This window comes from Microchirus variegatus, assembly GCF_963457635.1.
Source record: "Microchirus variegatus genome assembly, chromosome: 14".
In the NCBI taxonomy this organism is placed as follows: Eukaryota; Metazoa; Chordata; class Actinopteri; order Pleuronectiformes; family Soleidae; genus Microchirus; species Microchirus variegatus.
Genome location: NC_139815.1, coordinates 11,236,084 through 11,263,591, shown reverse-complemented (window position 1 = coordinate 11,263,591; position 27,508 = coordinate 11,236,084). Strand labels below are relative to the sequence as shown.

The window sequence follows — 27,508 nt, the reverse complement described above, 5'->3', positions numbered from 1 at the left end:
TGCAGCCAAAAGCACAACAACCTTGCGCAGCGACCCCTACTGATCGGGCTGGAAATTGCAGCGCGTATTTATTTTTACGATCTTTTGTCAATAGCCGGCCGGTGCGCACATGCAATCGTTTGCTATCGTTTACTTTTCAATAAGCCGTGGTGTGTGGTAACTGTCAGGTGAATATGTCCGTGGTTGTGGTATTTGTATGAGTATCATCTTATAACTGACAACCTAATAACTTGACTGACAAAAGGATCGTAATAAATAATCGTGACGTAAATGTGTTCTTATTCTTATTTTTTTTTGTAGTTGACAGACTGGACGCAGCTTTCGCGTTATTCTGCCCCCCGCAGTCTGAAGACGTAACTGCATTTAAGGGGTGTCCCATTTCTAAGTGACAAAATAACCCTCAACACTTGGTTTTGAGGGCCAGTTAAGATTAAGGTTTGAGCTTGAGGGTTAAGATTGAGGGTTAAGATAAGAATTGGAATTGGCCTTAAGGGTTAACTTTACAAAGACACAAACCTTCATTCACTCCTTTTCCATTTAAAAGGTTTTTGAATTCATCAATACATGTGCTGGCTTGATTTTTCTGTTAATTACTAAGACTGAGGCCACCATCTGAAATCCATAAGTCTCAAGACGTCGTTCCTCACAGTTTCAGGCACTTTTCAATAACCTACGGCAAGACACTGCGAGCATGTAAGCTGAAAAGCTGCTTTAGTTTCCCCAATGTCCTTTGTCTTTATCTGTCAGGCTTGGAGGACCTTTATCCTCCAACAGGGTTGCCATTTATCTCCTGTCCAGTTGCATCAATCATGTGTCTTATGTCGGGGGAGTTAACTTGCAGATGATGTTATTACCAGAGGGTTTACACTCAAAGCATACGAAGAACTGACGAGCCACAAATGTCCTCAAAAATAACTGATAAAAAAAAAAAAAATCTTGCAAATTTTCAGTCACATGCACATGAATAAGCAGCTGATGCTGCTGTGTTTGTTGTGAGATCGTGAGAGTATGATCCTAATAAATGTAAGCGAATGTGGGTCAAAATACACCAGAGACAACGAGGCTTCTGTCAGAGTACCAGCTTAATTTTGTTTGCTTGCCTTGTAATTAACTTGTATACAGCAGCAGATTTGTCACAACACAGTCGAGAAGTGTTAAACTGAATCATTTGTAACAACTTGGTTTCGAGGAAATAATGCAAAAAATGCCATTGCTCTGCGTGGATTAAGAGAGGCTGGATGCTGGAAGCAGAAATTGGGGGTGAGATCAATGCGACTTAAGAGATTAGACGCACTTTGTTAATAAAAGTGTTCCAGTCACTAACGCCACGTAAGGCCCATCATGTAGCTTTCTGGACCAAAACACCAATTGGCAGGAAGCCGCATATATGGGTTTAACTGAAACCATATTAGCAGGTAACTCATCTCTTTACCGGCTGTATCCATAAAAACTGAAGATGGAGGATAGCTTTTGTGTCCAAATACTGAGGGACCAGCATTTTGCCAGATCCTTCAAGATCCCAAGAGATGGTGGAGGTGGATTACTGATATAAAATATACGTGAAGCGAGCCAAGAAGCAGGAGCGATGGGAACCCGCAGGCAATGGATTCCTCTTGTGTAGTCATCAGGTCATATCATGTAAAGAACGCTATCTAGCTTTAATATCTTGTTTATTTTACATACTTTAATTGCGTTTATAATAATCGTTTTCTGGAGTGCAATGAAGGTAACTTGAAGATGGGTTACTACAGGCCTTGTTTAATGTCATGTTTCCATACTTGTGAAAATAATCTGGCAGCATTGTAAGGGTCAAATATATTCAGTCTCTCAGGTTCTGAGATATACAGTATTGAAAGTGTGCGGTAAACGCTGGCTGAAACCCAGCATACAGGTTTAGTGACATTTTCATTTTCATTAAAGGTGCATTATGTAATAAATCTAAAGCAACTGGTCATAAAATCCTCCTAATATGTCACAGAGACTCAGAATTATTATTCATATAACAAACTGAACTCACCAACAACAGTACAGCCAAAATATTTTCATAAAAAAATATTTTGCAGACTGCAAATCATGTTTATTTTTTGGCATGTGGTGCCACCTACCGCCGTCTACAAATCATTGCAGTCAGTAGAGTCTCAGCCCCCGAGCAACCACGGGTTGCTCGGGGGCTGTATTAATCGAGTATTAATCGATTAATTATCGATTAATACTCGATTAATCGATAATTAAATGAAATGTCAATTTTAGTGTTTTTAAGGAATTAAAGCCCTAAAGTTTTCTGATTTTACAGCTTCTTAAATGTGAATATGTTCAGGATTCTTTGCTCCATATAACAAAGAAATCATTCAAACTGAATAGTTTTTGGTTTATGGACAAGACAACAAGAGGAGACAATTGAGAACACCGTCCTTTCCTAGTTTGAGAAACGCTGGTCACCACTTTCTGGTCAACACATTTTTTGGACCAAACGATTACCCAATTAATCGATTAAAATAATCAACACATTAATCGAATATGAAAATAAGCCCTAGTCATTGACATTGCCTGGTATTGCAATCAAAACAACTTTTAACTGCATTACCTAGCACTGTTAGCCATAGACTCATCCCATAATATTGCAGCTACGTTTGATGTGAATGTCTTGGCAATACCAGCCACATTGTACAATTCTGATGCCCTTCTAGCTCGGTACAGATCAGAATTGAATGGTTGACATCTAATGTTGCTGTGCCTCCGGGCCTGAAACATTCTCGATATAATAAGTCTGCCTCTGACAACTCGGACTTCTGCCATCTTTAATATACTATAATGAATGAAGCATTGAAGAAGCAAACTCCTTTTTTCCGATTAAGCGGTCACGCTTCTTCAGTCCGTGTCTTCTCAATGCTATCTTCTTTGGTGCTTCTTTGTTGAACAAAAGCCTCGAGAACTACTTCAGCCATACGAGCAAATCATTTCTTGAATGCCAAATGTAGATGAGTCAGATTGTGAGATCAGTGGGTCAAAAAACATGGATGATGTTTGATCCATCAATTGACTGCATTTGTAATTTACCGTTGTCTCTTCCACTGTTGTGGCGTTTGGGTAAATTGCATTTGTGAAATGTCTCAAGACAAATGGTCTCTCAGTCATTGCAAGACATTGGCATTAGTACTCGAGTCCGCCTCGATCCACCTTGAACCTGAACTCGACGCTTGTGACAAATTATTATAAAAAAGAGCCAATTATTTATAGTTGGTTCCCTGACAGGCTCATCTTCCAGAGTGCAGTCCTCAGTCCTTCTGCCTTGCAGCTTAAGCACCGTCAGAGCCTCGACAGCCGCATCTGTTATCACTGCACCGGGCTGACATTTCTCTAAATATCAATGGATGTTTTTATTTGTGACAATAAATTATAAGACATAAACAAAAACTTTCTTTTTAACAAATGGAAGACAACAGCAAGATCCTTTTATTACTTTAGTATCTGATTTTCCTTCACATACATAATCTATAAAAAAGTGTTGGATGTCCATATTAAAAGTTTTAACAAGTCTGGAGTTCAAAGGTTTTTTATTAACTTTAAATTCCTCAACATTTGCGGTTTCAGCACTCTGGAGGTCCACTTTCCACCCTGGAGGGCCAACGCTGTGGCTGATAACTAGTGTCCAATTAACACACGATAATTGAGCTGACCTTTAAGCACTGGCTCACGTCAAGCTCAAATATTTAAATTAACTTTGAAGGCAATGATCTCGCTCCCCGCCTTCCTCTTTCACCAGAGCACCTGGCTCTGTTGTTATTGTAATTGTAAATTCTATGAGCTGCAATTAGCGGGGATGAGCAGGCTCTCGGTGAATGCATCGATTTATTGCTGGGCTTGAGCAAAACACCAGAGACGCACAGAGGACATGAAAACATGAATCCAGACCGACTGTTCACTTGATGCGTTTTCCCCATTCAGTGTAATAAACTTCTACACTCATTAAGATTAAAGTGACAATGTTGTCTCTAGTTAGAGGCTCATAATAATATGTTAAAAATAAACTGCAGCCTGTTTAGAACCTTCTGCCTCAGACTTTGTCGCTCTGTTTGGTCAAATTGGACAAAACGTGTCGGAAATGTCACGTATCTAACATGGTTAGCCATCAACAAATTATTAAAAAAATTTAATGTTTGCACCTTGTAGCCATTTTCAGGGGAATATGATTAGAGCTCGTAGTCGATTAATCTGATTCATCTAAATATGATTGTCAGCACTGTTTGGTTTGTTGTCTTTTAACAGAAACATATAGGACTCGGTCAAGACTAGGGCTGCAACAATTACTCGATTATTCGATTACTAAATGAATCGTCAACTATTTTGATAATCGATTAATAGGTCTGAGTGTTTGTAAGGAATTAAAGCAAGTTTTCTGATTTTAAAGCTTCTTAAATGTAAACATTTTCTGGATTCTTTGCTCCATATAACAAGAAATAATTCAAACTGAATAATTTTTGGACAAGACGACATAATAGAGGAAAGGACATGTGTGGCGACTAACAATGTGACCTTTTACTTTATAGATACATTATAAATTACTATTATGTACTATTTACCTTTTTTGGCCATTTAAAGTTGAGTAAAATATTCTTAACTGTGTTTACGTCCTTGTACTTTGCGATCCTCTTGTGATTCATGCCAACACATGTATTTTTATGCCTCTAATTTTACACTTGTGATTGTTTCCTCCAGGTGACTTCTAACCATGCGCTGTCTGGCCGCTCGTGTGAACTACAAGACCCTCATAATTATCTGCACCCTCTTCACACTCATCACTGTGTTGCTGTGGAACCGATGCTCCAGTGACACGACCGTGCGCTTCCTGCCCCGTGCTGCCTTGGTTGCTCCGAGTCCCAGGGTGGGAGATTCTAGCATCAGCAGCCAGCAGCACCCTCCTCAACCTCCAGAGCCTCCGCCTGTTGTTGGCGTTGCTGGTGCTGGTGGACTAAAATATGAAGAAATTGACTGCCTGATCAACGACGAATCGACTATCAAGGGGCGCCGTGAGGGCGGAGAGATCTACCTGCCCTTCAGTTGGATGGAAAAATACTTTGAGGTGTACGGGAAAGTTGCGCAGTATGACGGCTATGATCGTTTTGAGTTCCAGCACAGTTATTCAAAGGTTTACACGCAGCGTGAGCCCTACCACCCCGACGGAGTCTTCATGTCTTTTGAGGGATACAACGTGGAGGTCCGAGACCGTGTCAAGTGTATAAGTGGAGTGGAAGGTAAGTTGTAATGTTGTTATTTACACATTTTCATTCACTCACTCATCTTCTACCGCTTAATCCTCCAAATGAGGGTCACAGGGTGTCAGCTGGTGTCAATCCCCGCTGACATATGGCGAAAGGCAGGGTACACCCTGTACAGGTCATCAGTCCATCACAGGGCCTTTTCACACAGTTTAACACAGTTTAATGTTCACAAAATAAACATTAGCATTTGAATATCAATATATTTGAAAATCCTGAACGGGGCTTTTAGATGGGATCTTTTTAGAGGGTGTTCATTTTCGTTTCTTACTGGCAGTTATTGCCACCAAAGAAGCCAAAAAACTCCAAAATACTCCTATAGTTATCAGGCTTAATGTAATTTTTTGTAAATATTGTTAAAGGTTTCAAGATTACCTGCGCTTTCTTCGCACGAAAAAGGTTACAGAGACGTCATATAGTCCAACAATAACAGCGTCAATGTAATGCGAGATGTTAGCTAAGCTAAGCGCTATTACGCTAGAGTTCATCTGAAAACAATCATGGTGGCAACAAATCGACTGCTCAGAAGGCTTGAATCAAATTGAATTTTGAAGTTACTGGAGAAAAAATAGTATTCAACATGCCCTGCTGCTAAGCCACCATGTTACTCCACTTTTTTTATTGTAAGCATACACTGTCCATGAGACATAAATTAAATGCATAGAGAAGTCGGTGATACTGTAAATGTATGGGTAAATCAATGAGGTCTAGTTCAGTAAATGGGCCCTTGCACAGCAGACATTTTTAGAGGTCACAGGAGGGGAATCACAGGTGTAAATAATCAGATTAATGGTGGCTGAGTTCCATTAAGCTTCTTTGGCTGCAGGGTGCATGCTGGTTCACTGTCACACTATCCTGACTGAACAGAACCATTGTGAATGTAATCAGTGATACCTTTTCTTGGGGAAAAAAAAAACATGTTGAAATTTCTGCTGTGCAAAGGGCCCGTTGATAAAGGAGGCATGAGATTAATTTTATGTCGATTTTTATCAAGTCAATTAAATTTGCATCTTTTCTTCACCTCATGCTCAGTATTTTTATCTCTATTTTGCTGAAAGACTGAGTTCATTCTTCCCTTTCTTTTACGTTTTGTTTGCCTTTTAATGGTTCCTTCAAAGAAAATAATTGCCTGGAAAAATCAATGGCTCATTTTAAAAGACTATTAGTTCAAACCACATTGTCATCAGTACATTTCCGTGCCCTGCTTCCTTGAAGAAGTGGTTGTTCATACATGCCTAAGATAATTTCATTATTCTTCCATCATTGGCAAAAAGCTAATGTCACCAAATTAAGAAAATGCTAAAATACCACAATGTGCAGGAACTCACAATGAAGAGTCCGTTGTTACTATACAAACTTAAAAATCCACACACACTGTTGTTACTATTGACAACGGCAGACAAATCTGACCATTTACAGTCAATAAGCAAGATTTTTGTTTTGTGGATATGTGTAGTAAACGGTGATTTATACACTCGTAAAGTGTCAGTTGCAGATGTTAGCTTGTTGAGAAATGACAGCCACTCTCTGTAAGAGCCATTCACAAGCAGTAAACTGATATTTTTTGCTGAGATGAATGGTGCAATTACTCAAATTGGCATTTGTGTGGGCTTTTCTGTTCATCACACAAACAGATTTACAAGGAGCATTTGTCTTTTGTAATAAAATGTTTCATATTCTGTAATTCTCGTGCAGAGAATTGTAAGAGGTCAGAAAACCTAATACTTGCTTAATTAGGTTGTTTTTAACAAGTTCTTCTCATTTTTTGAAATCAAGTAATTTATGGGCTTTATGGGCGATGACTCGTGCTACCTCCACCATAATCATGCCCTACTACAATATGTATGGGAGTCAGCATACGTACATCATAGAAAATGGGTCAGGTAGGTATAAAGCCATATCTCTGAGCAGCGGAGAGCCCGGTTTTTCTCACCCTCCACTTGCTTTCAGATCGAGTACAGAACTGAGAAAACACTTCTAAGCTGTCATACGAACATGCACCATTCATCAAGGCCATTAATTAAGCCCAAGGCTCTTTGCTTTGTAGCACTTCACATCGGCGAGCATGCACACCTCTCTCCCACTTAGCATATTTTTATAGGTAAAAATAGCAATTCATTAATTAGCCCGTAACAGTCAGAGGCTAGAACCAAGGTTGTAGGATCATTTCTCTCTCAATGCACCCTTATGCCCACAGAAAAGTGATTTAACAGGACCCTCAGTGATGTGCATTAACTGTCGTGATGATCCTTCTACATCACTCCAGCATTCAAGCTATGCACTTTCAACTAAATTGTACTGATATCCGCAGTTTTTTCCCTATATTGTGACAGTATTGGGACAAAAACAAGATTTAGGCTTCAGATAAAGCTAGTCTGATGTCTTTGGATCAATGTTCACTAGATTCATGGAACACTTATGTGCAATTTCTTATCACATCCCCTGAAGGGCTTGAGGATTTATAGTAGATTTAGGTATTTGTGTTTTAAAAGATGTTGAATTACTTAAATTTAAAAATAACACATTGAAGAGGTTGTACAGAGTAGAGATTTGCTTAGGACCCTAGTGAGGTCAGGACTGGCTGGAAGACATATAAAACATAGAATTCTTTTTGGAAAAGGCTGTGCTGCCAGATTGAAAAACTCAACTTTTTGTCAGGTATTTTCCAGATCTGTTCCACCGTCTTAATACCAAACTATTATTAGTTTGCACAATCCAGATTTCGATTCTGCTCTGTCCTGTTCATGCAGTTCCAAGTTAGTCTTACATTACATTCTGAGTGATATACATTTTGTTTAAAATGTCATACATTTTACTTAATACTCCAGCAGGAATTCACAGAAGAAGAGAGAGCTATAGCTCCAGCAGCCAGGACACTATGGAAGTAGTTAAATCATGATCAGTTTCTTCTACTTTCACTACCTTTTATCTTCACTTGTTCTGCTGGAGACCACCATTTAACACAGTCATAGAACAGATATTAAATCATAGGAGACAATGTGCATGTGTTATTTGTTTGATTTACTGTATTTTAGAGCTGCAACAAACGATTATTTTCGTAATCGATTAATCTGTCGATTATTTTCTCGATTATCGAGAATCGTTGGGTCCATAAAATGTCCTAAAATGTTAAAAAACGTTGATCAGTGTTTGTCAAACCTGGAAATGACGATGTTCTTGAATGTCTTGTTTTGTCCACAAACCAAAATGATTCAGTTTTATTGATTTCTTTGTTTATGTGGAGCAAAGAAACGAAGAAAATATTCACATTTAAGAAGCTAAAACAGTCAGAAATCATGTTTTAATCATGAAAAAAGCTTCAAACCGATTATCGATTATCAAAATAGTTGCCGATTAATTTAGTTGAATTAATCGGCAACTATTTGCCGATTAATCGATGAATCGATTATTAATCGATTAATCTTTTCAGCTCTACTGTATTTCAAATGTTCTACTCCTGCATTTCATGTGAATTCCTGTCATTTGCTTAAATGGACATGTTATGCAAAACCAAGTTTTTAATCATTTACATTCCTTATATTTGGGACTCTGGAGGTCCTATCATTCAGCAAAGTGTGAAAAAGATAACTCACTCATGTTTTTGTGGTCCTCCTCAGTCCAAGTACAGCAGATAAAACACTCGCTGTTGACTTCTGTGCTCATTGGGACGTCACAATGCACTAAATTCCTAGAATTGTTGTCTCGAGAGTGCTGGCGAGGGCAACGGTATCCGAAAACCGGATGTCGCGAAAAGTTCTATTCTTGGCTCCACAATGCAGCACAGAGTTCTACACAAACTTCCAGCCTCAGAGGATTTATCTGTCCAGTGGATACATGTTATATATGATGGCAATGTGCCTGTTAGAGCCTGCAAATGATCACTTTTCCAAATGCTAACAGCTGTTAGCTCCCAGTAGCTTCTGTGGCTGATGTCCCTTAAGGGTTTCGTTTTATTTTTATTTTTTAAAGTGATGGAGGGTTTATAGCAGGGTGATTGAACTGCTGTGGTGCTTCATCCTTATGGTATTTTGACCAAAGCATGTCACAGACATGTTCATTGGGACACCAGAGAACTAGGTTAACTTTGAGAAATAGGGTAAAATATGGCCCCTTTAAAGCTTCAGTTGGCAGAATTGCTGTTTAATGTTCATTCTTCAGTTTCATCCACAAAAATACTGAGGTTTTTTGAATCACAGCTCTTTTCCCTGAGCTCTTCTCAACACCTGAACATATGGATGCACTTGTTGCCCTGCTCACTATGAACTGTCCTGTGATTGGTCAAATCCTCCACAGATTTAGTTATGGTGAGACCAGAGCCGAGACAAGGTGTCGTTCCCTCTCAAAATACTAATAGATTATAATGGAATTATCGGTTAATAATGCTCCAAAAAAATCTACATCTGAACAATACCAAATATGGTTCTGATTTGCTCATCCCTGTTCAGTTACCTCTTTTGCTGCAACTAAAAATTCGATTTATAATCGGTGAATCTGTCCATTTGTTTTTGTTTCGTATGGTCCATAAAATATCCGAAAATGTTGGTTAGCGTTTTCCAAAACCTTGAAATGATGATGTTCTAAAATGTTTTGTTTAGTCCACAAACCAAAATTATGCAGTTTTAATGATTTCTTTGTTATGAGGAGCAAAGAAGGAAGCCAGAAAAAAGAGCTTGTTTTTATTATAACATACGGTGCGATACTTCAGCAGATGAACATGTACAGAGCTATTAATGGTCAATGCTTTGCCGCGTTGCTGTTCTGATGGACATCTGTGAACGTTTCCCTGAGCGATCACAATAATTAACCGTCATTAACAAGCCCAGGTCTACTTCAGCCCTCAGCAGCAGCTTTACATTGGGTTTTTATTCACAAAGAGCGTTGTGTGTCCACTGACTGTTGCTCATTTTACACACAGCTGCGCTTCAACACTTTTGTCGTCGCTATTTTTAGAACTGTGCTGCAGGCACCTTATGGGCATCGCCGCGTTTGTGGCCACTAGTTCAATAAATATTCCCCCCGAAAATGTTTGCAACCAGCTGTTATGCAAACATTAAATGTGTATTAAGTTGTTCTAGCCACAAGGTGGAAGAATATTAAACACAGCTCTGATTGACTGTAAAGTTGTTTCTAAGGCCAATAATATGATTGCAAAACCTAAAAATAAGTCCAACATTCACTGCTTTAGGCTCTACCTGTAGATTATTTGTCTTCAATGGTTTTTGACTTATAATATTATTATTATTATTAGGTTATATCTATGTTGGATTGTCTCTAGAGCTGTAACTAACAATTATTTTAGTCATAGATTAATCTATTGATTATTTTCTCGATTAATCGTTTGTCAAACCTGGAAATGATGATTTTCTCAAATGTGTTGTTTTGTCCAAAAATCAAAATGGTTCGGTTTTAATGATTTCTGTGTGGAGCAAAGAAATGCAGAAAATATTCACATTTAAGAAGCTAAAACAATCAGAAGTCTTGTTTTAATGAAGACCAAAGCTTCAAACCGATTAATCTATCAAAACAGTTGACAATTAATTTAGTAATCGATTAATAATCAATCTGAACATGTTTTTCTGAGTCTTGATACTCTGTATGTTGTGGACATTTTGCAGAGTTAATGTCTTCATGTATTCATCCACGTGTCAGAGGTTTGCTGACGTGCTGTAGGGCATAAACAAAGCTAGTGATTTAAAGAAAATAAATGTATATGTATGTGGGCAATATTACTGTCAGTATTCATGTTATGGACTGGAGACCTAGTTTTTAAAATTCAGGTCTGTTTTCTGGAGTTGGAGAAATATGTGGCTGAGGCTTAGCAGTCAATTCCACATGGATTAGTATTATTCTCTGAGCAGCACAGTGCTACAGTGTTAGGATTTTGACAGTCATTTGACTTAAGTTGTCAAGGGAGATGCCAGTAACAAGACAGGCATGGAGAAACTCTGGCAGGGTTGTGAGTGTGTGTGTGGATGTGTGTGTATTTCCTACTGTGCTTTTTTTTATTATTAATAACACATTAATAAAATAATTTTGTTCTTTTATTTTATTTAATTTTTTGTGTGACATTGTCAATTGGACGCTCCATGTTTGGACACTAGAGAACAGTAAATGATTATATCGAGCATTCGTGCAAAATAATCTGTTTGATTAGGAAATCTGCAGCAATGAGAAAGCACGACTTAAGAATCGGATATGTGCAGCGGTGATTAGTTGCAAAGGAGGGAGGCGGCACATCATCATCACCAGCCATCTTAGTGTATTATGTTCTTCTCAGGAGGATGGGGGGGGGGTTGGGTTGCCCCATTTGCTCTCTCTGTCACAAGGTCTTGTAGTGAACTATCTGTTAATCAGAGTGATGCTCCTGCCTGAGCTATTTCTGGCTGTGTGAACAGGGAAGCTGGCCTCTGGTGAAATGCAGTAGATTATCTTGGATTTCACCGTAGCTGCAGGTGTTGGGGATTTTTTTCCCCAACATTTTTCCCCCTCTCTTTTTCTCATTGACCATTTTCTGATGTCCTCTGTTTCTGAGTCTGTTGTTGTCATTGTTGGGGAATTTTTATGAACTCGGTGTGCCACTGCTTTCCCCAAAACCTAAAAGTACACTGCTTAAAAGAGAGAGAGAAAACATGAATAAATTGATAATGTCAGCACAAGATATTGAATGCATTCAAAACACTGAAAGTAACGGCTAGAAAACGACTATAAAAACCACAGAAGCATTCCTTTTTCTCATTTTAATTTGACAAAATTCTCAACCCATGTGCAATACTATCTTTTTACACAAGTGCAATCAATATAAACATATAATAGCTCATTCTCAATCTCTATTTATAATGGAAATATCTAGTCCATACTGTATATTCTGGAAATAGTCTATAGTATAATTTACACTATTCTCAGTGTTATGTTTTTATATTGTACTTTTTTGTAATGCATGTTTATTATTTATAGTGCTAGGCATGTTAACGGCGTCAACGTTAACGCATGGTGCGTTTCCATGACAGCTGACCAGATAAAGACGTGTGTAATGTCATGTTTACGTGACTCCCGATTGTTAAAATGAGTCTCTCTAAAGTAACGCAGTTTTTCGTGCCACGGCACCGGAGTCCAGACACTGTTTACCAGTTAGCTGCGTTTAGCTCCTTTAGCGCCTTTAGTGCGCCTACAGTCGAACTAGCAATATCTGTGCACCAGCAATACCTGTGTACTGCGTATGTGTGCCTCTGTTTTTTAAGTTTCGCGTCACTTTAGAGACATGAGGTCAAGCGCGTCTTTTTCCCAGTCAATCGCCATTGAAACGCATCATGCGCTAACGTTGACGCCGTTAACTCCGTTGACATAACCAGCAGTAATTATTTATTATCCTTATCTTTACTGTCTTGCTGCTGCAACGATGTACATTTCCCCACTGCGGGACAAATAAAGGACCATCTCGTCTTAATATTATCCTTTATTCTCCTTCCCTTCATTTCCACACAGGCGTTCCTCTGTCCACTCAGTGGGGTCCTCAAGGCTACTTCTATGCCATCCAGATTTCCCAATACGGTTTGAGCCATTACAGCAAAAACCTGACTGAACGCGCTCCCCACGTGGAGATCTACGACACAGCCGAGGAGAAGGACAGCCGTGCCAGCACGGCGCCCTGGAACGTACCGAAAGGTTGCAGTCTCACCCGTGTTCACGACAAGACCCGAGCGACCTCCGTGCGTCAGTTCAGCGCTTCAGGTATGTGAGCCCCTTTTCGTGAGCCCATCCACAGCCTTGGGCGGGGGGGGGGAATGCCGCTTATCTCCTTTAACTGTGGCCATAGGAGGCTTGATATGCAAGTTCACCCCTCAGGATAGGATGATAGTCGGTGGTGAGTCACAGCGAATGTCAGATAATACTGGCAGACGATGATATGTGACAGTAGAGACACCACACAATTACAGATGCAGCAGAAACGGCATCACACATTTAGACAATGTCACATTTATGTCGATCAAATGCTACGTGAATGTTCCCGAAGGCGCTCTATAGTCAGACTATGGTTGATATTATATTGTGATCGACCCAATTGATATGTATTGCAAAAAAAAATTGATAGAAAAGTTCATCAATCATTGGGTTGACGTCATTAAAAAGCAAATTTGGTGAGATAAAGTAATCATACCAATGTCTTTATTTTCCCAGAAGTGAATCATTAACAAGGTTTTATTCATTTTGAATCTCTCTTAATTAGAGCTGAAACAATTACAGCAGGGGTGTCAAACTCATTTTCACTGAGGGTCACATCAGCATAATGGTTACCCTCAAAGGGCCAGATGAACTGTAACTGTCATACAGAATAAACGTAACTAAATTTGACCTAATATAATATAAAATAAAGGTAACTACTCCGTAACATATTGATAAATAACTTTCTGTATTTATTACTTATTTCACTCGTCACATGATGCACAATGATACACTGCGATCTAGTGGCGATGCCGTCACTTTGCGGGTAACGCAATCGCCATGCATTGTGGGAAATGTAGTTTATGGTCAACGCACACCTTAAAGCAGCATAGACCTATTTTAACACCGATTTTTAAGACCAATTTATCACTCGTGGGCCACATAAAATGACGTGGCGGGCCACATCTGGCCCCTGGGCCTTGAGTGACACGTGAATTACATGATGAATTAAATTAATCAATCACTAATTTAAAAGTCAATAGTTTGAAGCTTTTTTCATTATTAAAACAAGATTTACAGGTACCTCATTTACAGGTTTTTTTTAAATTTTCGGATATTTTATGGACCAAACGATTACTCGATTAATCAAGAAACTAATCGACATTATTCATCTACTCTTAATACAATTCACTGACTTTACAGTGTTTTTACTCAGGAATCCAATATAACTGGCGTCGTATCCCTGGTTCACCTGGCACTGAGATCACTTATGTTGTGCTCCAAACTCCTTTACTTCACTGTACAGTTGTTAACTATTGTGGGCACTTAAATTTCATCTATAAAAAGACAAAATATGAAGGTGGGGAAAACCTTGACGTTTATTGTACGCTCATTACTTCTAAACAGAATTCAGAGCAGCAGTATGAGTGCAATACCAATCTAGGGCAACACCACCTTTGTTGTTTATATATCTGTCAAAATCTGTGATCATTGGCATTTGGATTAATGATGTGACTGAAAGTTGGTCTTATATTATTAGCAAATTTTGATTGAGTTTAACTCATACATGTGTATGTGGAGCTCAAGCATGTCTTGAATGAACCATGAAATGGAACAAACACAGGTTTTACAGTAGCAGGATTCCACTCCAGGCTTAAGAGAGCCAGCGTTGTGCTGTTGTTCAAGTGTTAGGGTAGGGTGCACTAAATTAAACCAATTAAAACCGTAGAAAATGTGTTGTTCTAAAACAGCTTGCATGTTTCTTGTATCTTCTGGATCTCCTTGATCTTAAAAAAAGTAATTGAGAAATAATTCTGCTGTGTGGTCATTATAGCATTGCTAAAACATCAATTCTAATCGTGGTCTCAGACTTTTTGCACAGTATAGTGTGTTGGGGGAAGGATGGAGTCTGACTCACATTTCTGACGACTTGAAATCCCACAAAGAGGAGATACAGACTGAGCAGTGAGGGAGAGTGGAGAAGGGCACTAAAGCAATATACTGTATATAACGATGTTTGAACCCAGCTGATTTAGCTTCTTTGAGGTTTGGTTACCTGGAGAATCTGAGCCAAATGTCTTCATCATCAATGTAATTAAGGCATATCATGATCATGGCCTATCAAGGCCTACCTTAGTGATCCCCAGTCACAGGCAAAGCATCGATGAGGGTTAGAACCAGAGCTGAGCATGTTTACAAGGACTCTCGGGACAACAAGGCTTGACTGAACCTTCTACTGGGGTCCGTGTAGTAGTGCATTGCCTTTTCCTAAGGGTAATGCATGCATTTGTTCTCAGGTCCAATGATGCTGCAAAACATGAGGAAAGCACAAGGCTCAGATTGACAGTTGTAAAATAACCACAGCCACAAGATTGGTGACGATTATTTATAATTTCAAGTCAAAATGTTGACTCCAAGCTTCTTGTACTCTCTGATTTTCTGTTACTTCCAGGACAATCTCTCCATAATTCTATAGCTCTCCCTCTCTCTCAGTTCAGTTCTTCACCCACCGTTTCTTCGAGCTTCAACTGCCCATCTCAGCTCTCTCTTTCCCTGACATCATCATGTTTTCATCAGCTCTCCCTTGGCAGTCCTCATTCTTCATAAATCGTCCCTGTCCGTCTTCAACCTCTTCTTATTTCCCCCCTACTTATCACTCCCCCCAGCCCCCCTCTTGTGCTCCCTAAACATTACAATCAGATTACCCCCAAAAACCATTTTCATGCCTTATTCTGTTTTCATGCATATTTTCTTTTTCCATTCCCGTGCTGTCAGCCTCTTTTTCCTGTCTTTGCCTCCTCCCCACACTTCTCCTACTCCCCACACTTCTCCATGTATCCCTCCTCAGTGTATCTAGGACACTGGAGTTGAACAGCCTCTCAAAGCTTCTGACAAGTGGATCAGTCGCCTGTCCCCTGATAATAACCTACTGTCTGCCTTCAGCTCATAGCTCCGTGAACACTGTGAGCACCTGTGGTTTCGGAATCCTCATGGTCAGTCAGTTGATGGTTTAAAAGTTCTGGTTAGGATAAGTACATCCACCGCATCCACACGTACTTGTGGTAAAAGCTGTCACAGTTTAATCACAAATAGATATATAGATAGATAACAGCCTATCGTAAATGCACCTGTAATGTGACTCGGGTTGCAAAGGTCCGGGAACGTGGAAACTTTCCATGGGAATTTAAGGGAATTTATGGGAATAAACTGGGAATTTTCAAAATTGAAGGATGGATCTTCATAGGGAACCTAATCTTGACTAGCTCGATTGACCTATAGTCAGAAATGGGTCTTTGCTCGTTGGGAGGTAACGCTCGATCTCCTTGGTAACACTTTATATTAAGAAACACATATTCATCATTAACTAGGTGCTTGCTAACATGCATGCATTAACACCTTATGTAGGAAAAATCTTAATTCATGTCATAATAGAAGTAGAATAAGATTATGTAGAATAAGGTGATAATATGTACTTAATAATTACTAATAAAGGACTAGTATGTTACTTATATATGTTAGTAAGCACCAAGTTAATGGTGAATAAATGTTCCCTAATCTAAAGTGTTACCAACTCCATACCCTTTTGCCAGCAATAGAAATATCATGTTTTTAATTGTGTAATTTTGCATGGATGTATTCTTATGACTATTATGACATTTTGATGACATTACCCTATTTCCCCAGTTAGTTCCTCTATTTATTCCCATGGATAGCTTCAAATATGGAATATTTTCAAAATTCCCCAGCTAAGCCTTTTATGGAAATTTACTGATTTATTGATTAAATAGTCACTTGTGCATTGATTGTTCTTTTGTCACTTGGCTCTTTTGTGTATCCCACAAACAACACGTTTGGGGGTTAGGGTGTTCCATGCACCGCATGTAAACCTGGTTTGTGTTGACATGTGTTTGTAACTGCATGTCTTCTCTCCCTCCTGCCTTATTGCTAAACAGCTCAAGAGCTAAGGAAGAGGAGGTGGAATTGCCTCCTCTATATTCCCTGCCCATCCTTTATTGATGGCAGAGTAATCACAGGGCCAGCGTACAAATCCACTTACTCTCTGCATTGCCTTAAGTAATGGATTTATGAGTGCATTAAAGAGCTATAGTCATCCAGAGGCCCCTGCCAGACTGGCGCTTTCCCCTCATTTTCCTGCTGATCAACTCTGTGTGTGTCTCGGTCGACCTTGTCGAGCTGTGCTTTTTCAGCTTGCGTCATGCGAGATCTCTGTCTCTGACTCTTGACTGTCTTCTCACTTTAGCTGATTTTCACCCTCTCTGCTCTTAAGAGCACTTGTGTGACACATCATTCCATTACCCTCCTCTTCTCTTTCTTCCTTTCTACCCACTTTCCTTCCTTCGTTCCTTTGGAGAGCCTTGATTAGAATGTTCTTTCGCAGTTTTAGCTCAGCAACAAGACCAAAGGGGAGCTCCACTGAGAAGCCGGCAGTACTTCAGGGTGTCCAAAATGAGCTCAAGGCGACTGGCTGAGAGATGATGCAGCAGAGTGGAAACTTGAGTTTTGTTGGAAAGACTTATGACGAAAAGAAAATCATCTCTCCCTTCTTCCATCTCAGCTTCCTCCCTCTCTTCCCTGTTTTTTCCTACTAATTAAGTTCAGTTTGCAGTTGCACATCTGTTGTCCTTATCCCAAGAGAATTGTGTCTCTGTGTCTCATCTCCTTTCTCACGCATACAAACACACAACAAGACAATGATTCTTCACCCTATAGTAGTGTAAAAGAAAAGAAAGCAAGGCTTTGACCGTAAAGTCGTCTTTTAGTAAGTGACTACAGAGTGAATCTTTAAGTAAAAAGATGAGAGTCAAAGAACCAAAGACACTTTGCAGACGGCTTTCAGTGACTGTGCTAAAAATAACCCACTGTCCTCCAATAATCAGCGGAAGTTTCAGTCATTTTTATGGAAATGCTCCTAAATACACTCTGTAAAATGCCTTTTCATGTCTCCCTTGTGCATTATACATATTTCTTTCTTCACTGCAACCAAACAACCCCCCCCCACCATCCTCACCCTCCACAGAGTCCTCAGAAGGCGTCTCCCTCCAGCTGGGTAACTCCAAAGACTTTATCCTCAGCTTGGACATCAAGTTCACCTCCAATGGCAGCATGTCCGTGATTCTTGAAACCACGGAGAAGGGCCCACCGTTCACCATTCACTACGTGACCAACACGCAGCTCATCGCCTTCAAAGATCACGAAATCACCTATGGGATCGGACCACGGACCACCTGGAGCACGCTGACCCGAGATCTGCTCACCGACCTCAGGAAGGGCGTCGGGCTCTCCAACACCAAGGCTGTGAAGGCCACAAAGGTGATCTGTGATAAATGATACTGTTATGTGATGTCATCAAGCCAGAACTATGACTTTTAAGAAGAACGTCAACTATTTTCTTCTCATTTGTGAAGCTTTGTTGGTTCTTCCATTTATAGTTTTGCTGCATTTTGCCATGAGAACTGTGAAGGCTATCTAATTTCTCTCAAAATTTACTGTAGTTTAATATATAGAGATGATCTTAAAGGGGACATATTGCACAAAATCAACTTTTTATAATCATGTTTTTGTGGTCCTCCTCAGTCTAAGTACAGGAGATAAAACATGCGATGTTGACTTATGCACTCATTGCTACGTCACAATGAGACATTCCTGGAATTGTTGTCTCGCGGAGCTCCGCTTTGTCCCTACGAAACGCGAGAGTGCAGGCGAGGGCAATGGTATCCGGAAGAGCGGAAGTCCGCAAAGTATTTTCTTGGCTGCACAGTGCAGCTCAGAGTCCTACACAAACTTCCACCCTCGGAGGATTTACGTGTCCAGCGGATACATTTTATATATGACGGCAATGTGCTTGCTAGAGTCACAAATGATGGCTTTACCAAATGCTAACTGCTGTTAGCTGCCGGAGCCTCAGTGACGCTGACATAGTTTCCTGTGTCTCATTTGCATTTAAAGAGACAGGCACTCAAAACCAAGCGTTCTGAACAGGGCTGTTTTGGCAGGGTGATTGAACTGCTGTGGTGCTTCATCCTTAAGGTATTTTGACCAAAGCATGTCACAGACCTGTTCATTAGGACATCAGGGAACTACGTTAACTTGGAGAAATAGGGTATAATATGTCTACTTTAACATTCATATTTGAATTATTACTCAATCTTAATTCCACCAGTAATTATTTTCTCTACTTATGCGTCTGCTTTCCTTCTTAGATCATGCCCAGACGGGTGGTGCGCTTAGTTCTACACGGCCGCGGCTCCGTCGACAACGTCACCATCTCCACCACGGCCCACATGTCCGCGTTCTTTGCCGCCAGCCACTGGCTGGTTCGCAACCAGGACGAAAGAGGCGGCTGGCCCATCATGGTCACTCGCAAACTGGGCGAAGGCTTCCGCTCTCTGGAACCCGGGTGGTACTCGGCCATGGCTCAGGGCCAGGCCATGTCCACGCTAGTGAGAGCCTACCTCCTCACCAAGGATCAGGTTTATCTCAACGCTGCCCTGAAGGCAGTCGGACCCTACAAGGTGCCTTCAGCACAGCACGGGGTCAAAGCTGTGTTCATGAACAAATACGACTGGTATGAGGAGTACCCCACCACGCCCAGTTCCTTTGTTCTCAACGGCTTCATCTACTCCCTGTTGGGCCTCTATGACTTGACTGAGACAGCCGGAGAGAAACTTGGACGAGAGGCAGGGCAGCTGTTCAGTCGCGGCATGGAGTCGCTGAAGGCCATGCTGCCACTCTTTGACACGGGCTCTGGGAGCATCTATGACCTGCGTCACTTCATGTTGGGCACCGCACCCAACCTGGCACGCTGGGACTATCACACCACACACATTAATCAGCTACAGCTGCTGGCATCTATAGACAATTCGCCCATCTTCAAAGATGTGGTCAAACGCTGGAAAAACTACTTAAAGGGGATTCGTGCCAAGCACAACTAGGCAAACTGTCTATATGACACAGCTGAGGTGGTGATTGAAAAGAAGTGAGTGTGCTTTATTTGTGAAAGCTGTGAGGATGGCGTGTTCCGGTCTGGGTTGAGGTGATTACTGTAAAAGATGAGTTCATTCAGCTGCAGCTCTCAACTCTCTAAAACTTTCTCATGTGCTCTGTTGCAGGTTTTATAATCTCTGCAACAACAACAACTGTAGCTCTCCATTCCTGCTCTTTGACTCTACTGTTTGTCATTATGCACAGACCGTGGATGTGTGAATGCGAGTGTGTTTTTGCAGGCATGTACATGCGTGTTAAAAATGACAATGTATGATGTTCGAAAACGTCCTTGAATGATTAAAACGCAGTCCTATTTGCAAAATTCTTTCACGCACTCACCACAGACTTTTTTTTTGTTTTTTCGGTAACAGTTTAGATTAGGGAACACATATTCACCATTAACTAGGTGCTTACTAAAATGCATATAAGTAGCATAGGAACCCTTTATTAGTAAATATTAAGCACGTATTAACACCTGTTGTGGAAATTCTCTGCTGCTAGTGAAGAATGAAATAGAGACTTGCCGGCCGAAAAGGTTTTTAATTAAGCATCTCCCCTTTCACATTCCTCCAGTAGACAAAGGAGTCTGCCTTTCCAGGCCGTGTTTTCACACCTATTTGTCTACTGCAGGTATCAGGGAGCCGACTCCTTGCAGATGTTGGAGGAAGGTGCAAGTTCAGTCGAGACATTGTAATTTGAATGCACAAAAGGACCTGATGCTCTGTGTTTTTTCGGAAAAGGGTGATGGGCAGCTGTAGCTCTGAGACAAAGAAATTGAATTTGCCATTACACACCTTATGTAGGAAAAATCTTAATCCATGTCGTAATAGAGGTAGAATAAGGTTAAGCAGAATAAGGTGTTAATACTTGCTTATTAATTACTAATAAAGAGCTAGTATGCTACTTATATGTGTTAGTAAGCACCTAGTTAATGCTGAATGTGTGTTCCCTAATCTAAAGTGTTACCTTTTTTTTTTTTTTTTTTACAGTTTCAACCAAGATTTACAAAGAAAACAAAGAAGATTAAGCTGTAAATAACAGAATATATAAATTATAAGGAGAAAATTGCCAAAAAAGAAAGAACCTTAATGGTTATTTTTATTTCTTTTCTTTTTTTTCAATTACATTCTTTATGCTTCCAACCCAGTAGCACCCTCATGTCCAAGAAACAGATGAATAATGGCAAATGTTTTAGGGAATTAGACAGTAAAACTCCTTCAAATCCCTTTTTTATTGATATAAATATTGAGTTATGCACTAGCTCTGTCCAGGTGCATCACTTCAGAAAAAATACCTCAAACCACCATATTTGATTTTAAACTGTTAAACCGAACAGCGACCGGTTTCTCCTCTTTGTTCTTACCCATCATTGACACATTTGGTTGCCTACGTCTTAGCTAATGCATCTTAATATTGTTGTGTTTTTGTTGACGTAGAAAACCTGAGTTTAGCTCATCCAACCTGCAATAATCCATAACTAAAAATGTGTGATTATTCCTCCGTGCTATAATGTTGACTGTAATGCTTTAAAATGCTTTCAAGGTGACGCAGTGTTTGTCGCCGTTGTAACTAAAAACCCAGCACAGCGGTTCATTGGTCGGTCACAAATATAATTAATAATTCATGTGCCGTTGTAGAACACTGCCACAAGTAATTAGTTCTGCTTCACTTTGAGTTCAGCTCAGTTAGTGATGTCGGATGTTTCCCACATCAGAGACCTTGACTCAATCCTAGCAGCGATTGTTCCCCTCAGCCGATCATAAATGAGCTTTTAATGAAAAAAAAAAAAGGGATCAGAAATGATTATTTACATTTGCTGATTCAGAGTTCAATGTCCCTGCTGAATTCAGATAAGAAGAGTCCACCACCGCCGTTTATGAGCTTTATTCGCTTTCATAAGGGAGTCTTCAGAAAAGCTCTTATTCTATCAGGTGAAGTCACAGTTGATAACAGGATATAAGTGGAGCTGATGTAGGAGGGCATGTCTGTGGCGTTGTTTATCGTGCGATATGAAAGAGTGGGCTCGCCGAGGCAAAGCTGTGTCTCTCGCTAACGTTTAAATCAGCTACAGGAAGATCGCTGTAGCTGGAGGTAAATTTCTTTATAAACACAAAGAGGCTGTCGAGACGCGGCTGACTCTCGTCTCGACGCTCAGCCGGTGCAGGTGCATGAACTCGGCTTTCTCGTTTGTTTGTTTTCAAATGCGAACGCCGCCCTTTTGACCGCTGCATGAGAAGGAAGACGTCAACAATTCACCCGGCTAATAGGCTGGAGAGTCTGCACACAGAGCAGCAGCAGCCATGAGTCAGCATTCACTGGCATCACACACAAAACAAAGTGAAGTGGAGCATCAATGAGTTTTTCATCGATCTGCTTTAAAGGTTAGAAATGAGGAGATGGAGAATTTGACTGCTTTTGTTTTTTTCCTCTCTGGTCGTTTTCACACAAATGTAAGCATGTTTTCACACATAGTCTGGTTTGAGGGTTTTTCTAAATAGTGTAAAAAAAAAAAGTAGGTTCCCGACTTCTCTGTGATTTGACCGCTTTTTGTTTATTTGTGCGACGTAGGTCTTTGAACGCGATGACTTCTCTCTTGTGAATCAGTTGTTTTTCTTATTGTGTTTTCAAAGGGATCCAAATGCAGGGAATTGTTTTAAGGTTCTGAGAAATAGAGCGTATATACATTTATAGATGAAAGTGGAATTCCAGAGAAGAGGATTGACTGCACATTTTTGATAGTCCATTTTTTTTTCATTGTTATCATTTTGTTCCTACTCTCGCATGAGTTTTAACATAAGCGATTCTGTGTAGTTTAAGGGGAACTTTCAGGTCCAGTTTTGCGTGCGACGACCTGGCTCCATTTTGGTTCAAACCAAAGTCATTGATTGAGCTTCGTTTTGATTTGTATATTTTATGTTCAAAGCGTGAAAGTATTTAATGGCGAGTCCCTTCGGAGATGTTGATGAGAGATTGAGAATTTGTTAAGGGTTTTTGTTGGGGTTGTTTTTATTAAATGTAGGTTAAAAAGATTATAGCGACAACAGATGGCTTGCTGTGAAAGGGTGGCATGTGCAGCTAGAGTTTAGCATTTTAGTCTAACTGATGCAGGTTCTCCTTGAAAACATTTGCTTGTTTTTGGTTTGCTGTGTGTGACTGTTTTTCATTCGTTGCATCTAAATTTACAAAAGCACAACTCATTTTTGTTTTTTTTATTACTTTAGGACAACATTCTTTCTTTTAATATTTCTTTTCAAGGATGATGTGCAACGCCTTCATTGAGAAAGCTGCTATTATTGTTCACTGTGCGACAGATGACGACTTCATTTTTCCATCATAAAGTGGTATTCGTTCATTTTAGTCTATCCACTATCCATGAAAAAAAAAAAAACGTAAAAAAAAAAAAAAAACGTCAACATACGACCACTGAGGTCAAATGTGATTTATGCAATAAAATGTTTACTGGGGTCGTATGACCACTAGAGACCCACAGCAGTTGTATAGACTTTGCAATCAAAGCACAATGTGCAAAAGCTACCATTTTTTTAGCCCAAGGAAGAGACGTGTTTATATAGAGAGAAAAATCTTTGTGCTTTAAATTTTTGCTTTTTAAAGGTGTAAAAAATAAATAAAAGCATTTTTCTTAACGTACTGGTCTTCTCTCTTCTGTTGTACCGCAGATCTCCAGAGTGATATGGAACACTATCGCATATGACGGGGTTAAGTGTCCTCACTTGTAGATTGTGAAGGTGCGATACAGTAAAATATGAACCTGCAACTCATTTAAAGGTGCCATATGTAAGAATGTGGCCAAAAACGGTTACTACATTCAAATTCAAAATACTGAGGTCTTTTAGGTCTCGTTTTCTGACGTAACTGGCAACCCATGGTTGCTCAGCAGCTGAGACTCTACTGACTACAATGATTGGTAGACGGCGGTAGGTGGCGCCACATGCCAAAACATGATTTCAAAACATAAACATGATTTGCAGTCTGCAAAAGATGTTTGTTATATGAACATTATTCCTGAGTCTCTGTGACATATTAGGAGGATTTTATGGCCAGTTGCTTTAGATTTATTACATAATGCACCTTTAAGAATCACTCTCTGGTTTCTAGCTCAAGTTTAATGATCGAAAATTAAGCGTCAAGTGATGTTTAAGCAGCACTGAAGCAACAGCAACAATAAACCTATAAATTGATGCTTAAAAAAATGTTAATTTATATTTTGTGATATTACATAATTTATTTGTATATCATGATACAATGTTTAACAAATGAAAATCTTTTTTTCATGTGATAACTTACAGCCTGATATGTTGAATTGGCAACTTATTTCCGCTCTAAAATGTCCATAAATGTCTATGCTGTAGCTGTTGCCTCCAGTGCTGGGCAAGTTACTTCAAAGATTGATATTGATATTTACATATATTATAGTCAATAGCTCAGTAGCACTTACCAGTTAAGGCAATGATAGGCTATCAAGGTAAGCTATCGTTGCTCGCCTGGGCAGTGATCTTGCGCGCAATTTCTTCTAAAAGATGGAGAATACACTGTTGAATATTTGACAACATACTCTGCCATGAGTCACTTCTTGAAGTTCAAGCATCGCAGTACATGAGAATGTTTGTTTTTGCTGCTTACTTTTTTCTCCATTATATTATCACAGTATTTAAGTCATGGACGATATTGAGGTATTTAAGTCACAGTACACTATTATCACGGCACTTAAGTCACAAGACGATATTGCGGTATTTAAGTCATGGTACGATATTATCACGACATTTCAGTCACGGTATGATATCGTGGTATTTAAGTCACGATATGATATTGCGGCATTTAAGTCACAATACGATATCGCAGTATTTAAGTCACAATACGATATTATCGTGGTATTTAAGTCGCGATACGATATCGCTGTATTTAAGCCACGGTACGATATTATCGTGGTATGTAAGTCCCGATACGATATCGCAGTATTTAAGTCACGGTATGATATCACGTTATAAACTCACGCAACAGCTATATAGAGAGTGAGCACTTGGCACCATTTAGTGGACTGAAAGTCGATAGATTTTTTTTTTCCAACGCAAATCCAAAAAGAAATGTAAATGTTTATTTGTAATATCGGTTAAAAATCATAAATAACTGTGGTGTCTCCAAAGTCATACATTAAATATCGTAAAATATTGTGATATTTCACTGTATTCAGCGTTACTACATGCATTTTATGTGGAATAATGTGAATTATGAGTCTCATAATCAAACTGTCTAGCCTTCATTTTTACTCTAAAGTTCTTGTGTCGTTGCCACAATCTGCTCAATCAGTTCAAGTCATTTTACACCTAAAATAATACATTTGTTTGCAATGTTTTTCTGTGGAGCAGAACGAAACCACGCATGAGCTCGCTGATCCTCTGTGAAACTGCTGAGGAGAAAAACAATACAGATGAATAATTTATACTAATTAGGCCTAACCAGTGAGGAGCGCCGACACCTGAGAAGGACTATCACTTGCCACCCACTCGCATTTTTTATTACCTTCTGGCATTTATACAGCGCGGCCGTAATTTTTCGCTCAAAGTTATACACTTCACCCCACGCATCTCATCCTTCCTCTTTCCCGGACATTAATGATATTACCTGGCCTCCTGATAGCGAGTCTGTCTCCCAGGCCTGTAATTAACCCAACATAAAACCAATAAGCTCGGTCTCTTCTCAGCCTCTGCTGCAGTTCAGGTTCCTCTGAGATGGCCGTGATGGCATCACAGTGACTCCTTGATATTCCAGCATCTGGAGGCCGGAGCCTTTATGGTGATCATAAATGTGCCCACTTGATGAAATCAACACACGGCTCTGCAAGGTGTAGATCGACTCTTCTGAAAGGGGTCGTTGGGCTAAAGAAACACAGTGTTTTATAGTTGCTTGTTTTTCATCTCGGCGTGTTTGTCCCCAAATGAGGTTTTTCACCCCGAGTGAAATAAAGGTCCAGACAGGGGTGTTGAGACAAGGAAGGCAAAGGAGGTAATCACCCCCCGAGAAAATAAAGCCAAAACCATGCAATATTGTAGAGAGAAAGCGAAACCAAACACACAATGAGGGAGCGCTTGGCACCAATGAGGAGAAAAACTCCCTTTAAATCTCTGGTATCACTTGGAAATGTGCAGCCATCAGCCTGAGCCAGTTAGAGTGAGGGATTTGGTGAGAACACCCTTAAGTTTACATAATGTATAAGAGGCTGCAGTGAAACCACATTCATAAACCCCTTAACTAGCTTACTTTGATACAGGTCAGTGTATAATGACAAGACATTGCATTACAGTTGAAAGGCATTCTATACTGTCAGGGGAATTATGTTTTATTTAGTTTGTTTGGTTTGGTTAAGTCACAATACAATATTATCCCAGTATTTAAGTCACGATACGATATTATCACAGTATTTAAGTCACGATACGATATTATCACAGTATTTAAGTCACGGTACGATATTATCACAGTATTTAAGTCACGGTACGATATTATCACAGTATTTAAGTCACGATACGATATTGTCACAGTATTTAAGTCACGATACGATATTATCACAGTATTTAAATCACAGTATGATATCATGATATTTAAGTCACTGTACGATATTATCACAGTATTTAAGTCACTGTACGATATTATCATAGTATTTAAGTCACAATACGATATTATCACAGTATTTAAGTTGCAATATGATATTATCACAGTATTTAAGTCGCAATATGATATTATCATGGTATTTAAATCACAGTATGATATCATGATATTTAAGTCACTGTACGATATTATCACAGTATTTAAGTTACAATACAATATTATCGCGGTATTTAAGTCACGGTACGATATTATCGCGGTATTTAAGTCACTGTGCGATATTATCACAGTATTTAAGTCACGATACAATATTATCACAGTATTTAAGTCACAGTACGATATTATCGCGGTATTTAAGTCATGTACGATATTATCACAGTATTTAAGTCACGGTACGATATTATCAAGTTATTTAAGTCATGTACGATATCATATTTAAGTCACTGTACGATATTATCACAGTATTTAAGTCACTGTTCGATATTATCACAGTATTTAAGTCACAATACAATATTATCACAGTATTTAAGTCACGATACAATATTATCACAGTATTTAAGTCACTGTAAGATATTATCACAGTATTTAAGTCATGTACGATATCATGTTTATGTCACGGTATGATATTACCGCGGTACTTAAGTCACGGTATGATATTATCAAGTTATTTAAGTCATGTACGATATCATATTTAAGTCACTGTACGATATTATCACAGTATTTAAGTCACTGTACGATATTATCACAGTATTTAAGTCACAATACAATATTATCACAGTATTTAAGTCACGATACAATATTATCACAGTATTTAAGTCACTGTAAGATATTATCACAGTATTTAAGTCATGTACGATATCATGTTTATGTCACGGTATGATATTACCGCGGTACTTAAGTCACGGTATGATATTATCACAGTATTTGAGTCACGGTACGATATTATCGCA

At 39.4% G+C, this 27,508-nt stretch overlaps 1 protein-coding gene across 1 annotated transcript in view; it reads left to right on the top strand.

The window, feature by feature from the left end:
• glceb (glucuronic acid epimerase b) overlaps positions 1-20,417 on the top strand; it is a 45,884-nt gene extending 25,467 nt beyond the window's left edge. Inside the window, exons 3-6 of the mRNA XM_083901247.1 lie at positions 4,717-5,252; positions 12,759-13,004; positions 17,974-18,266; positions 19,157-20,417. Coding sequence (XP_083757373.1) covers positions 4,730-5,252; positions 12,759-13,004; positions 17,974-18,266; positions 19,157-19,888 — 1,794 coding nt within the window. The 5' untranslated portion in view covers positions 4,717-4,729 and the 3' untranslated portion in view covers positions 19,889-20,417. The remainder of the gene's footprint in view (positions 1-4,716; positions 5,253-12,758; positions 13,005-17,973; positions 18,267-19,156) is intronic.
• Positions 20,418-27,508: the final 7,091 nt, after the last annotated feature.